Source organism: Mustela lutreola, chromosome 8 (assembly GCF_030435805.1).
Source record: "Mustela lutreola isolate mMusLut2 chromosome 8, mMusLut2.pri, whole genome shotgun sequence".
NCBI lineage: Eukaryota > Metazoa > Chordata > Mammalia > Carnivora > Mustelidae > Mustela > Mustela lutreola.
The window spans coordinates 93,442,415-93,457,296 of record NC_081297.1 but is presented as its reverse complement, the minus strand read 5'-3'; the positions used below and the strand labels follow the sequence as shown (position 1 = coordinate 93,457,296).

The 14,882-nt window shown below is 39.6% G+C and overlaps 1 protein-coding gene across 4 annotated transcripts in view; it reads right to left on the bottom strand.

Annotated features, from left to right (window-relative positions):
* GUCY2C (guanylate cyclase 2C) overlaps positions 1 to 14,882 on the bottom strand; it is a 130,709-nt gene that overhangs the window by 22,261 nt on the left and 93,566 nt on the right. For all 4 annotated transcript variants that reach the window (XM_059185991.1, XM_059185993.1, XM_059185992.1 and 1 more), the window contains 6 exons: positions 12,575 to 12,656; positions 9,607 to 9,712; positions 6,562 to 6,624; positions 5,941 to 6,012; positions 5,362 to 5,466; positions 590 to 676 (listed from right to left, as the gene is read on the bottom strand). In XM_059185991.1, the coding sequence (XP_059041974.1) occupies positions 590 to 676; positions 5,362 to 5,466; positions 5,941 to 6,012; positions 6,562 to 6,624; positions 9,607 to 9,712; positions 12,575 to 12,656 (515 nt within the window). The remainder of the gene's footprint in view (positions 1 to 589; positions 677 to 5,361; positions 5,467 to 5,940; positions 6,013 to 6,561; positions 6,625 to 9,606; positions 9,713 to 12,574; positions 12,657 to 14,882) is intronic.

The window sequence follows — 14,882 nt, the reverse complement described above, 5'->3', positions numbered from 1 at the left end:
TGGCCAGATGTGTCCTTGCAGAAATTGGTTTTCAGCCTGGATCTCAGGAATGAAAAGTGGCAAAGAGGGTGGGGATTCTATAATGTTTTAAAAAATGGATTCTGATCCTAGATGACTTTAAGGCGATTTAAGACTGTATCGAACAGCTCAATCTTGGGACGGATTTTTCTTCATTCTTGAATGAGGTCCTGGTCACTGCTATCCACTTCCTTTTTCATATCTTATCTGGGAATATTCACGTTCAAAGTCATTATTGCCTTGTGCAAGAGGGTTGCCTGCCCTTAACAGAGTCTTGTAAAAAGTTGAATATTGATTTTGCTTTCTAGGAAGTCTAAGAAAATGAGTGCCCCAAACTCAGAGAAGAAAAAATATGAACATAAAAAGTAGAGCTTGTGTATAGAACATTTACTTGTACTAAGCATCATACGAAGCACATGCATTATTTACAAAATCCTCACAACAACCCTCTGACATAGGTTCTATTTTTATTATCATTTTACAGGTTAAGAAACCAATGCTCAGGTTGAAAGCCTGCTAGATCTGTTTTCCTTTTTCATTTTCATAAACTTCATGTTTGCAGGTCTCTTACCTTAGCAATATCATACAAGACCGAGATCTTAAACTCCCAATCCATGAATGTACCATCGGGGTAGGAGATGGTGTCATTTAAAACTTCCTGAATGACAGAAAAAGAAAAGAAGTTGTCGCAAGGAGGGATACTGTGGAGAGACGGTTAGAGGTTAATAATGATCTAATCACGGGGACCTGGGGCTCAGAAACAAACTGAAAAAACTCTGTCACCCTGGGTTTCTTAAAATGTATTTCTTTTCTTCCCTATGAAACATCGGGCGGCTCTCACAGCAATGAAATGAGCAGGAGATACCCCGAGTACCCCAAATCCTGGTTCTTCTACCTGCCAGGGATAAAGGAATGAGCAGACACGGCCTGGAACGTGGGTTGTTGGTCCAATTCGCAGGTGGCTGGGCTGCAGGGTCTTGCTCACTGAAATCCCACTAGGGTGTTTTAACCAGGAATTGGTATTCAGGAATCCCTTCCTTAGGCTTATGTTCTATGACCAGTTGCATCCATTAGCTTACAGCCCTAAGTTTTCTTTACGTTTACCAGGTCTCCTGTCAATAAGAGTGAGATCTTGTATTTCGCATGCATTGTTTCACCTAGAATTTTGCACTCACCATTTTAATACAACGATGGTTCTATCAAGATACAGGGTTTTAGCAAAGATAGTAATTATTCTTCACAGTAAAACTCGAACAGCCAAACAATAGCTCCATCTGACCTTTAGTTTTAACTCAGACACTGCACCAATAATTTCCAAAGAAGGGGCCAAAGTCATTAATCATTTCAGATAAGGCTGCCTTGGCTGTGGGTTCCAGGCCAGGCTAAGGGAGGGAAATTAGGAGAAGACAGACTCTAAAGTAATTCTTTCCCTTAGCACCTGACATATTTTGTATTTTTATTTATGATCTTTTCTTCCTATGAAAATGTAAACTCTGTGATAATCTTTGCTCTGTATCTGCAATATCTAGACCAACGTCTGGCATGAATAGATGGCTCATAACTATGTGTTGCCTAGATGAATCAATTGTTCCTAATAAGGTTAGCCAACGCGTTGTTGTATATTTATGAGACGGGAAGCATATTGTCTTTATCTAGGGAGAGACTGGTCCATTTGTTTTCTCATAAAAGTAGTTTCGGATGGGATTTGCCATGGATGGAAGCCTAAAGGGATTATGTTAGGGAAGGAACTATAAAATTTGCATCGGCACAGCCTTTGCTATGAGATTCAAGACACAAAGGAGTGACTTCCTGGAGAAGGGTCTGCTGTCTGCTCCCAACATGAGTTAGCAATGCCACAAGGGGGCCTAGGACCGCTCAGGTAATAGTCTCTTCCTACTTTAGGGTAGAGCGCCGAAAAAGGCTACCTAAATATTGACTGGGCATTTTAGGGATTAAAAGGCCAAATGAAACCCTTGACTAAGCCCTGTGAATTGGTATTCTAAAATTTCATCTCACAGAAATCAAATGAATCAGTTTTGTTCTAGCCCTCCTATGAATAACATTTCTATAGATGGTCCCTGACTTACAATGGTTCAACTTACAATTCTTCTACTTCGTAACAGTGGTGTAAAAGTGGTATGTATCCAGTAGAGACCATACTCCAGATTTCGAATCTGGATCATTTCCCCTGGGCTGGCAATTCATGATGCTGGGCAGTGCGCCAGCCACTTGATCATGGGGTAAATAACTAATACACTTGCAACCGTTCTCTGCTCATAAAGCCCTCCCGTTTCTCATTTTCAGTACAGTGTTCAGTACATTACATGAGATATTCAACTCTATCATGAACAGGCTTTGTATTCGAAGACTTTGCCCAGCTATAGGCTAATAATGTAAGCATTCTGAACACATTTAAGGTTGGCCAGGCTAAGCTACACTGTTTGGTTGTTCAGATGTATTAAGTGCATTTTTGACTTGAGATATTTTCAACTTAAGATGGTTTTATGGGATGTAACCCATTGTAAATCAAGGAAGCTCTATAATTTTGAAAGACCTGAAGCTGTTATTATTAGGAATGTATATTTATTTTATATCAGCATCAGTTTAAATAATAATTTTCAGCACTGATTAAAATGATCATATGAGTTTTCCATGACCTTTTGATAATGATGTATTATATTAATATTTTTTCTTTCATAGAATTAACCATATCTGACAATATTATGCTTTTTATACACAACTGGCTTAGAGTTACTAGTATTTTATTTATAACTTTTCCACCTAATTTCATAAATGTGGTTAGTCTTTAATCATATTTTACCATCAAGTTTATGTTAGCCTTGTTGAATATTAAATGAATTTAGAAGATGTTCATTTTTCATTTAACATTAGAATAGTATTTATGTGGACAACAAGAATTATTTTTTGAAGTTTTAAAGAATTAAGTTGAATCTGGTATTATCTATAATGGAAATTATAATTTCTTATATCTTTTTTTTTTTTTTGGTTAAAGAAAGGTAGACTGTCATGTGCAGCGCCTCATTTGTTGGGCGGTTCTACCCGGGGAGTGCAGCTATTTGTAAACCCTTGACTGAAGGATGGTCCTCTCCTTTATCAGGGAAGGTTGTTGTCCTCTCTGATGGAGCGTGCAGCTTTGGGAGGGATGCACATGGAATGGTAAGGAAGGAAGGGGACACCTGTCTAGCCAGCCAGATCAGCTGAATCAACCCTGGTGATCAATGGGGTGACAGATGTCACAACCAGATGGCCCTCACATCCTCTTGTAATATTATTGTCCTAAAGTTTTTAGTTTTTGAGTCAAATTTCCATGATTATTTATATTGCTTCTGAAATTTTTCTTTTTTTTTAAGATTTCATAATTTAGATAGTCATGAAGTAATCTTTCACAACTGAAAATACCTTCTTTTCATAGTTTTATTTTTTATTCCCATTTTCACGTATTTTTGTTTAAAAATTTTAATTAGAAGTGGGAGAGGCTTTTATGGGCTTTTTTTCAGTCAAAGTTCTTATTTAAATTCTAATTAGTTAACAAACAGTGTAATATTAGTTTCAGGTATAGAATTTAGTGATTCAACATTTACATATAACACCCAGTGCTCATCAAAACTCCTTAATCCACATCACCCATTTAACCCATCCCCACCCACCTCCCATCTGGTAACCATCAGTTGATTCTCTACAAAGTCTTATTTTAAAAATCCTCTATTTTAAAACTGGATTATTAGGTTTTTGGGTGTTGAGTTTTAGAAGTTCTTTATAGATTTTGGATACTAGCCCTTTATCAGAGATGTCATTTGTAAATATCTTCTCCCATTCCATAGGTTGCCTTTAATTTTGCTGCTTGTTTCCTTCACTGTGCAGAAGCTTTTTATTTTGATGAAGTCCCAATAGTTTATTTTTGCTTTTGATTCCCTTGCCTCAGGAGACGTGTCTATTAAGAAGTTGTTGGGGCCAATGTCAAAGCTTTTATGTTTTATATTTAAAAAACCTCATGAAAGTAATTTAAAATTCTTTTTAATAATAATTAAACTTTGTAAGTTGCCTTTCCTTAGGCCATAGTTATTCTTCTAAATTTTGCATTGAATAGATTATTTTTTAAAGAGAAAATAGCACTTAGGGCTATTATTTTTTTCCTTTAGGGTAGTTTTGAGTTTATGCCACACATTTTGAAAGCTACTCTACTTTTTTTGTAAATTGAATCAAAGCTTATTTAAAAAAATTCTAAGTAATTAATTTTAAAAATTTATTATTTAAAAATTATATTGTATTGTGACTATTTGGACCTCTTTGAAGTTGCTGCTGCCCCGATTCTTAGTATTATGGCTTTGTTATAGGGCAGACAATGAAGTTATTTTTAAGACAATTAAGAAATGTCTGAATGTAGCCCAAAGGCAGTGACCACACATCCTTGCTTGCTTGGATCCCGTTACAGTTTTTATCTGCTGTTCCAACATAATTGCTATAGTATCCCTTTCCTTCTCAAAGCATTCTGATAAACTATATGGTCACTCTACTCAAAGGTATTTAGAAGACTGAAAGCTCTTGTAACATACGCCTAGAAGGTGCTCAAGGTGACGTGCAAATATTTCCATGCTCTTTGATCCAATTATCCTGGATTCCTTCCTGCTCCTGCCCATTTCCCCATTCCAGTCCTGTTTCTCCTTGAAACCTGACTTCGTTTCTTGTATGTAAATGGTTCTCATGTATGCTTTCTTGTATGTAAATGGTTCTCATGTATGCCTGCCCTTCCGAACTACCCAGCGATTTGATATTCCTAGCTTGAAGCTTTGTTCTTCCCAAGAACTTGGTTCAGCCCTGTCTTACTTGTTCTTTCTGCTTTGGACTTGCTCAACCAGAACACCTGACCACATCTGCCAACTGCTGGGCCACCCTTAATCCCTCCCAAAGGAGAGAAAGGTGGGAATTTAGCCTGTAGCAGAACCAGGACTTATGGACAAGTCTCCGGTGCTTATCTGATGCTATCATAATGACTATCCATTTTTCTCTTAATACAAAAGCAAGTTTGTAAGTATAATAAAATGAATTTAGAGGTACTCACTCACTTTCCCACATCTGTTCTCTGGCTTTTCAATCTACACTCCTATTTTTGGCTTGGTTTTTGTGTTTTGTATTTTGGTAAAGATGTAATAAGACTGGTTGAGAGAGTCTAAGTGATCTAATTGGAAAGCATATGGACCTACCAATTTTCCTAATAATTCTCTGATATTCTTTCACTGGGTAAACAATTTAACATTTCTACTCAATACTGTTTTTCCCATATGGCTGGCCAGTTAGGAAACTGGAAATGATCACGGTTCTTACCCGGAGGGATCCTCTCTCGCAGTATTCGATCACCCCGTAGATCATGGTATCAAGCTTCACTGTGCCGTAGAACTTGGTGAGGTTGTAATAGTCAATCTGAAGCAACTAAGATAATGTGTTTAATTATAAAGCAAGTCAGTCAGAGACCAGGGCCACTGTAAGAATTAATACGCTAATAAGACATGCCCGCCGTCTTGGGAAGACGTACTGTTCCTGGTATATTGGAATGTCAGCACATTCCTCATGGACACTACGTCTTCCTCAACAGTTTTTCTTTTATCAGCAAGGAGACTGGAAGATGAACCTTTGACAATGCTCTAATAATATCAGGGCCATTTTCAAGGACATGCTAGTAGATTTCTAATATGTTTTACACCAGTAAACACCACTCTTCAACTTCTGTTGGCAGAATTTTCGACAAGGAGAAGTAGAGTCTCTCCCATTTCTTGGTCTGAGGGTTTTTTTTTTTTTTTTTCCTCCATCCCCCATAAGCATCTGTATTCACCGGGGACTTGAGTGCTCGGGAAAGATGGAGTGAAGCTATTTCTCACTTAAGAATTTCAAGTAAGGGACACATACCTTGTTCAATTCTATCTTCTGTTTCTCGGTGAAATTGCCATCGTTGTGCTTGAAATCCTTTAGAATGACACGCTGCAAAGATCATTTGAATTAAGGAGATAATGTTGTAGCATGACCACTATGTGCATATTATAATAATTTGCTGTGTGTCTATCTTCCCCGCATACTTCAAGCTCTGGAGAGCAGTGACGCGATTTTATTGATATTCACATCCTGGGTGCCTAGCCCCTGGCATAGGCTCAGGTCTGCATGTTTCTTTAAGAACGGTTAAATGAAGAGGGAGGGTCCAGGGAGGAAGGAAGATACAAAACCCCCTTACAGGATTATATCCCCACTGTAGCGGAGCCACGGTGTCATCCTAGGGTGGTTTGGGCAGCTCTCTTTTTCCTTCCTACTCTCTACCCCCCTTAAAAATTTTATTTGTCCTTCAGTTTGTTCAGGACTGTGAGTTTTCTAACTGTGAAGCAGAGCCCTGCCCATCCCTGTGAAAAGCTCCAGAAACAACCCGGTGGGTCAACCCGCACCATTACACGGTCAACGTCAGGGACCAGGGCAACAATGAGCAGAAGGCCTGGAACACAGCCTGACTGAGAGTTCAGAGAAGCAGAGGAGACTAGTCACCTTTTTGTCGTATTTGCACTGTCGGAGTCTCTGAATTGTATCTCGTCTCTTGTCATCATCAATCTGGCACAAGAAAAGACTGATTATTATAGAAACTTTCTATCTTGTCCCATCTACTGCAAAGGCAGAGAAAGACGCTCTGTTTGGTGGGTTGTTGGTTCACAGTATGCTTGGCAGGCTCCCAGCAACACTGTGACAATTGCCTTGTTTCCCTGTCACTACGCACCTTCCCTCCCCACCAGGGTCTTCCCTCCAGATATCTACCTCTCCTGGCCCGTTCTGCTGGGAATCATAGTCTGTGGCTACAGACAGGTGCTCCCAGAGGAGCCTGTTGAGCCCTTGAGTTTCAAACTCACACCTCAGGGCCCAATTAGCAATGCAAGTGAGGACACTGGGTGGGGTGCCTCAGGGGGCAGCCATCAGCTCTGGGTTTAGCCTCGAGTTGCCAGATCACCTGATTTGTCAAAAGAAGCTGGTAATATGGATTTTCCTATGCCATTTCCCAAATTTTTATATTTGGCAATTAATTTTAAAAGATGTTAAATAGTGAATGAAACAAGATACAGACACACACACACACACACACACACACATACCACTGCAGGCTAGATATGGCTCTTGGTCTGCCAGACTTCTGGTGTCAAGGCAGAAAAAAAGATTGAGAACTACAGCATCTTTTAATTTGGTTCTCATAGAAACCTGTGATGTATAATGATACTGGTTCAAACTTACCCCACAGGACCTTTTGAAATGGGAGCAAGATAAACTCTATCAAATTCCAAGCATGATGCCTGGCACAGTGCCGATTCATAAATGTCAGATGTCTTCTCTTCCTCTTCTCATTTTACTAGTGCGCCATATGCGGGTTAAATGACACTAAGTGTCACATACGGGCACGTTAAAATCCGAGCTCGCTGCCTTGTCTCATATTCTTTTTTCTGGGCCCTCGATTAGGTTATTTAAACCATTTGAACCTCAGTACTTTCTCTGAAAGAAATTCTAACTGACACAGGTATTGGGCATCAAACATAACAACGTTTGTGAATTTTTTTTTTTTTTTTTGCAAATTTAGGTATTTTATCCTCAAATGAGTTATTTTCATCATTGATTTCATCTGTCACTCTTCCCTTTGACCTTTCTCACTTCTCTCCGTGTCTGGCTGCTATGGTTTTCTGTCCCTTTCTGAACTCGTACAGGGATGTAGTCTTTCTCATCCCATTCCTTGGTCTTGTTTCCTTCTCTCTGCCTTCAGCGTGCACCGGGCACTTGAACCACTTCCTGTCTGGTGGTGTGGCATTTCCCCTCTAGCTGACCTTCTTGGGCTTTCTCCCTGTTCCACCTGACTCACAGCACTGGAAAACCTCTCCTGACAGCTCGTCCTAGTCCACATGCTTCCCAGCTTGCCTGAAACAGCGTGACCTGACTCCCCATGCCCCGAATCACCTCTCAGGTCCTAAGCTTATTGTCCCAAAGACTCTCTTAGGCAGGTGACTGGCTAATCTGATGAATTAGTGCATAAAAGTTCTGTAATGTCTGATGAGGGATGGATGGGTTCTATGTCTAGGAATATCTATATTTGAAGAAAACAGACACACAGTATTTTAGGCTTCACTGAAAAGAACAATTATGAAATGTGGGCTTTGAGGCAGCAGGGGAGGCTCATGAGGAGGGGAGGCACAGCTGGATGTATGCGGAGGTGGGCCACCTGGTGGGAGCCCATCCTGGTCCCATACCAGAGATGGAGGAGCACGCACTTCTTCTAGAGGTCTCCTTCCTGCTTCCGGGGGTACTGCCAGTTCATCACTTAGGTCTAGAAATTCTCCCTCGGGGAGTCCAATAATGTTACGGTCATTTGCACCTTTCTATGAATTACTGCAGGATGGATTTTATCCTGATGCTTGCCTGAGGTAAAGTGGTCTTTGCAAATAGGAGTTTTATGTGTGAGGTTCCCAGCGCCACAGAGGGTCATTCAGAACAGAGCATTATTGGCGACAAGGGAGACCTAGTCCTGGTACAGCATGAGGGGCTCCTAGTTCTTAGAGGATGACCTGTAGGGGACGGATGGAGTGCCAGGAGCTATGCACACACCCTACCCAGGCTGCAGTTTTTCTTTTGCTGATTTTAGGCAGGGAGGCAACTCAAGTCACACTCTCCTGTTGACTTGGCCCTGGGCTGGGGAACCCCGCTATGCCCTTCATGTGGAGGTGCTGGGTCTCCTTCTTCTCTTAGTGTGCTTTGGTATAAAAACTCTGTAAGAATATGGTGAATGGTAGGTTTTAGGATCTTAGACTTCACAGTGAGACACACTAGGTTCAAACTATGACCACGTTCTCCAGGTTCTAACCCTGTTACCTCACAGGGCTTGGGGGAAGACAAAACGGGTCTAAGAAGGGTTCAGTAAGTGTCCACTCTTATTATTTGCAGTAATCCTGTTCATCCTGCACTGCTTTCTAACCCCACATCCTTTGGTTTCCTCATCAGCAAAGTCGTGATAAAATGTAATTCGTGAATTCCTTGTGGTAAGCACCACAGATGGGACCACTGGGCTCCAGCACTGGCTGCCCTGAAGGCAAGTGATTACTCCTGGCTGCTGTTGCATGTCCTGGCCGAGGGAGATGCAGGCAAATGTCAGCAGAGGCCTTTTTCTTCCACGGCCAGCAAGATAAGCCATACATCCTTAGCATGGGCAGAGTCGCAGCCAAGGCTTAGGGGAGCACAAAAGCTCTGTCCGTTTCTACATTGCTTCCATGACAAATGCACACCATATGCATTTCCCTTCTGCATCAGAGGCAAAGAGGAAGTAACACACCAAATCTCGGCTTCCATGAAGGGTTCATTGGATCCACCAGCTGACATTTAGGGCACTGGAGGATCAAAGGGAAGACGGGAAGCTAAGAATCAGAAAATGTCTAAGTCTTAGATTCCTAAGCAATTCCAAGCAAATGATCCCTGCTTGGCCCATTTCTTACTGTGCTACCAGTCTTGTCAAATACCTGGCAAGTTGCACCAGCCCTAGGATTCCTCAACAGGTGAGGTTTGCCTTACCTTCAGGCTAATTTGGTTGGTCTCATTGGTCTCCAGAGGAAAGATGTTTTCAGGAGGAATGTGGGACCATTTTTTCTGACGAAGTTCATATTCTTTTTTATATTTTCTGTGAGAGGAACAGAACCAGTCAATAGGTATTTATTAACATTCATGTCATTTAGCTTCTGGACACTAAGAGAAATTTACAACCCTGATTTTCTCAGGTAGATATGTGGTGAGAGTTGTTAGCCCAATGGTATGACTCCGTGTTCTCCAAACTGGTGAATGCTGACCATTAGGTCAGCTGTAAGGATTTCTGATGATGGTTTATTTTTTTCTTCCTTCCTTCCTTTCTTTTATTTCTTTTCTTTCCATTTCATTTCATTGTCTCCGTCCTTCACTAAGGCAGCCCTTCACTATTACAAAGAATCAGAACAGATGATATGGAAAAAGTAAGGACAAAACAGACACAATTCAAGACTGGTAAGCTTGAAAAGCAAATATGTTAATTTTTAAGCCACCAGAGAATACACTAAATTCCTAAACAATCCTGTTCTTTTTATGCATTTATGCCTTTAAGAAACAAGTATATAAAGAAAATAGAAAAGCACAGAGAAAATGTAACATGTATTTAAGCATTCAAAATGTCACTATTTTACGTGTTTCCCCAGATGGTACAGATAAAGCAGAATTCTTGGGTTATAAGAAACACTTACAACTTTGCAGATATGGTCAAACTGTTTCCCAAAGTGGTTATACCACTTCCAGCCTTCCAACATGAGAATTCCCATTTCTTCCAGATTCTTAACATTTGGTATTATCAAACTACTTTTTTTTTTTTTTTACCATTATGATGTATGTGAGATGGTGTTTATTGTTTTGTGTTTCATTTTTTTTTTATTATAGAGAGATTCAATATATTTTCAAATACTTTTAAGCTATTTTATAGAATAGTTATATAAATTCATTCAAAATTTTGCCCATATGTCATAATTTCATGAGTTCCCTATATATTCTACAAAACAGATCTTTAGTCCTTTAGAGTTGCAAGTATTTTCTTCTTGTTTATTGCTCATTTTAACTTTATTGTATAGAACATTTAGTTTTTATTGTGGCTACATTTATTTTGTTTCTTTTATGACTTTTCTTTTTTATCTTAACTGAGAAATATTTTCCCACTTGAGATCATAAAGTCTTTTTCTATTAATGTCCTCTTAGTTTTGAAGTTTGAATTTCACCTTTAAGTCTTTATTCCATTTATAATCCATATGGAGTGAATTCTATATTTGTGTGTGGTTTCAGGTAGGATTTTAATTTCATTTTTTCCATGTTGCAAGCTTACTATACCAACATCATTTCCCAATTGACTTGTAATGTCACCCCTAGCATATTCCAAATTCTCTTGCTTGCTATGTCTGCTTCTGGAATCTGAATTGGCCTCTTTGTCTTTGAGTTTATCTTTGCTTGTTTGCTTATCGTTATTTCACAAACTTCTACCTACGCACCTTCTTAGGTCATTCATGATGCCCTTCTTAATGGATTCTAAGCAGAAATGACTATTTTCTTCCTATGCTTCCATCTAACTCTGAGTATTCCTCTATTAATCACATATAAAGCAGCATATCATTGATCAATGATTATGATCCTGGAGCCAAGAAAGCTTTTGGCCTTAAAGGCTCTCATCTCTTCATTCCAAGAGAATCTACATTCCAAGAGCCATGTGTCATTCATTTGAAACAGAGGTTGCCATAAATCATTCACTACTTTCCATATATAAGCAGTTGTCATGGAAAACTCTAAGGATAACATGTATCTACCAGATCTCCTTGTGGACACACCATTGGGAAGACCTGTCTCTGCCTGTTTCCATCTGTTACTGTCTCTCACCTTTGATTTCCCCTCTACCTTAACCTGACACTCATTTGGACTTGGTTTCTGAAGGAACAGCTGCCTCTCTGACTTTGCTCTTGACTGGCTTTATTCTCCTCAAATTTTGGTTTCTGGTTATCTTCAACTAAATGGTCATCATACACAGTATATGTGTATTTACAGCTCAAATTTGGGGTAAGCAGTTACAGCAGTCAAGTTCTGCCTTCAGACTGAACAGAACAATTGACTTCCTTTCTTGGAGAAACCATTACCTGACATATAATAGACTGGACTCTCTCGTGAGACAGTACAGTGCTATACAGATCAAAGTGTGTGACACGAAGAGAAAAATTATTGTCCGGTTCAGTTAGGAAATGGAGGTGATCCTGACAATATAATGGTATGGAAAGTTTTATGTATTTAACATACACAGATTAGTGTAGTGTGGCATTCACCCATTCATTTATATGTTCAACAAATATTTCTGAGTATACACTGTGCCTCTAATACTGTGCCGGGCATTTCCTCTGTCCAAATTGAGTAGAACAACCATGAAATTGAGGGTCAGAAGGCTTGAGTGCTAGTTTCGGTCCTACAGCTACCTGGTGATGTGACACCAGACAAGCCATTGGGTTTTCTGGGTCTCTTTCCCCATGCTACAATGGGAGGTTTGAGGCAGGTGATTTCTGGACTTTTCCAGCCTGAACACTATATAATATAGAGATTTAAATTTCCCACAAAATACCAATAAGACAGCAAAAGAGCTATTTTCACATATAGGATGCCTATTGTATGGTGGTCACTATCCACAGCTTATTTCAAGTTCTCACAACAGTTCGGATGAGGATAGTAACGTGTAATAATACACTAAAACCCCACAACTAGTAAGTCACAGAACTGAGACAGATATGAGTTCAGGAGTCTCAAACTGATCCATTCAATACTATTCTGCCCTTGGTGTAGTCTTTGATGCAGAATGCCTTCATGATCTTAGATCTGTCTAGACACCTTCTTATGAATATACATTATCCTTGAATGACATCAGAATTACCCATCTCCCCGCCCTCCCCCACCCCAACCCACTCTGTGGACACAGCAAGACAAAGCAGGTGGTGGGTACCTCAGCACCAGAAGAGCAATGAGCAGGAGCAGAACCACAGCTCCTGTGAGAGTGAAGACTGCAATCAACAGGACTTGAGGGCCTGTGGCAGAAAAGACAGTGAAAAATGCATTAGTAAGGAAACACATTGAAAGGAATAAGGAAACACATAAGGAAACACTTGAAAAACATTTCAAAGATTCTAGATGTATAATCTAATTTGAAGAAGGGAGAAGGAAAGAACTTTGAAAAAAAAAACCCTCATCTTTTATGAATCTCTTAATTGGTAATATAGGTCCTGTATCTGTGGTCTCTGAGGAAAACTACCTGGATTATGCTAGGGGAAGTGGTTTAATGTCGGCGGTCCTTAGAGTCTGTACCCTGTGTCTCTTATGGGAATCCCCAAAGGTTACAAGAACATGATATAGTTTCCAGTATGTAAATAGTTTTGGTGGAAACCCACCTGATGTCCTTGAAACCAATATACCTAAGAAGAATTCACAGAGGAAGAAAGAGTCAACTATTTTTTTTAAAAGATTTTATATATTTATTTGAGAGAGAGGGAGAGAGAGAGAAAGAAAGAGGAAGAGAGAGACTCCGCAAGCGGTGGGAGGGAGAAAGACAAGCAGACTCCACTTGCTGAGCGTGGAGACTGATGCAGGGCTTGATCTCACAATCCTGAATCATGACCTGAGCCGAAATCAAGAGTCGGACACTTAACTGACTGAGTCACCCGAGGCCCCAGAGTCAACTATTTTTTTTAATACCAAGCACAATCAGAGGAAAAGACAATCATTGTGGAGTATTAAAAGTCAGTGTTGCCTGCTGGTTCTTCCCAAGGGCTCCTGGGTCATTGACAGAAGTCAATGAAGGATGTAAGTGATTTAATTTATTGGAGCACACGTATGCAGGTGGAGTTGTAAAGATGAAGGAATTTAAGAGACTGACAGAAAGGCAAGTGGAATTCAGGAAAATGGGGATCCAACCCAAGGAAGCATTGAAGCAGAAACTGAAAACGCAGATGAACAGGCCTAAACTGAGAAGGACAACAAGAATAAAACTGTACAAGAAAGTCATGGTTCATATATGCTACAATGGACTCTGGTTAGAATAGGAAGTTAGTGAGTCCAAGAAGGAAAAATGGAATGGACTCTAAGCAATAGAGGCTTATTTCGCTTTATATAAATAATAATGATGAAAATGTTACTAATTTTCAACTTACAGAATCAACTTATAGGTAAATGACAGAGAGTTTATATGGCTACCAAATAGATATTATCAGCTATGACAAATTAAAAATACAGGAGAATCTGGGAGGTAGGAAGGAGGTAGTAGGAAGGATAGAGATAGTAATATCTTCCTCTTACCAAGCTGGGAAGCAAGAAGCTTTTATTTTATTTTATTTTTTTAAGATTTTGTTTATTTATGCGAGGGAGAACAAGTGGAGGGAGAAGGAGAGGGAGAGGAACAAGCAGATTCCCCATTGAGCAGGGAGCCCAACATGGGGCTTGGTCCCAGGGCCCTGGGATCATAACCTGAGCTGAAGGCAGATGCTTAACTGACTGAGCCACCCAGGAGCTCCATGAAGTTTTTTATATAGTTTGGTAGAACAATACTAGAAGCTTATGCATATTAACTAAAATTACAAAGGTACCCAATAAATGTACTGACAAATATAACTATATTGAGAAAAGGTTAGAAAAGAAGTAGGGCTGGTGAAGATGAACTAAATCTTTCATCAATACAAGAAATAAACAGATAAGATCCAAAGCTTATGAATAATGAATATATGCATATTATTTAGAAATATGCAATTATGAATATATGCATACTATTATACATATAAATTGTGAATATTTGCATATTATTTGGAAATATGCAATAAACTAAAGGCAGAAGTGACTCAGAGACCAGATCTGACAAAGGAGGGACCAGGCACACTCACATTCCATTATGAACATTTTTACTATTGAATTTTAACAGCATGTGCATGAATTTTTTTCACTAAAAATGTCTCCATGCTTTCTATAACGGGTGACTTGGAAGGATTTATGCTTTGCTAACTAACATACCCCTTGGCCTCTGCTTCTTATCTTGTTTTCTGCTAAAAGGAATTTTTTTTATTATTATGTTATGTTGGTCACTATACCAGTACATCATTAGTTTTTTTATTTTTTAAAGATTTTATTTATTTATTTGACAGACAGAGATCACAAGTAGGCAGAGAGGCAGGCAGAGAGAGAGAGAGAAAGAGAGGAAGGGAAGCAGGCTCCCTGCTGAGCAGAGAGCCCTATGCGGGGCTCAATCCCAGGACCTGGAGACCATGACC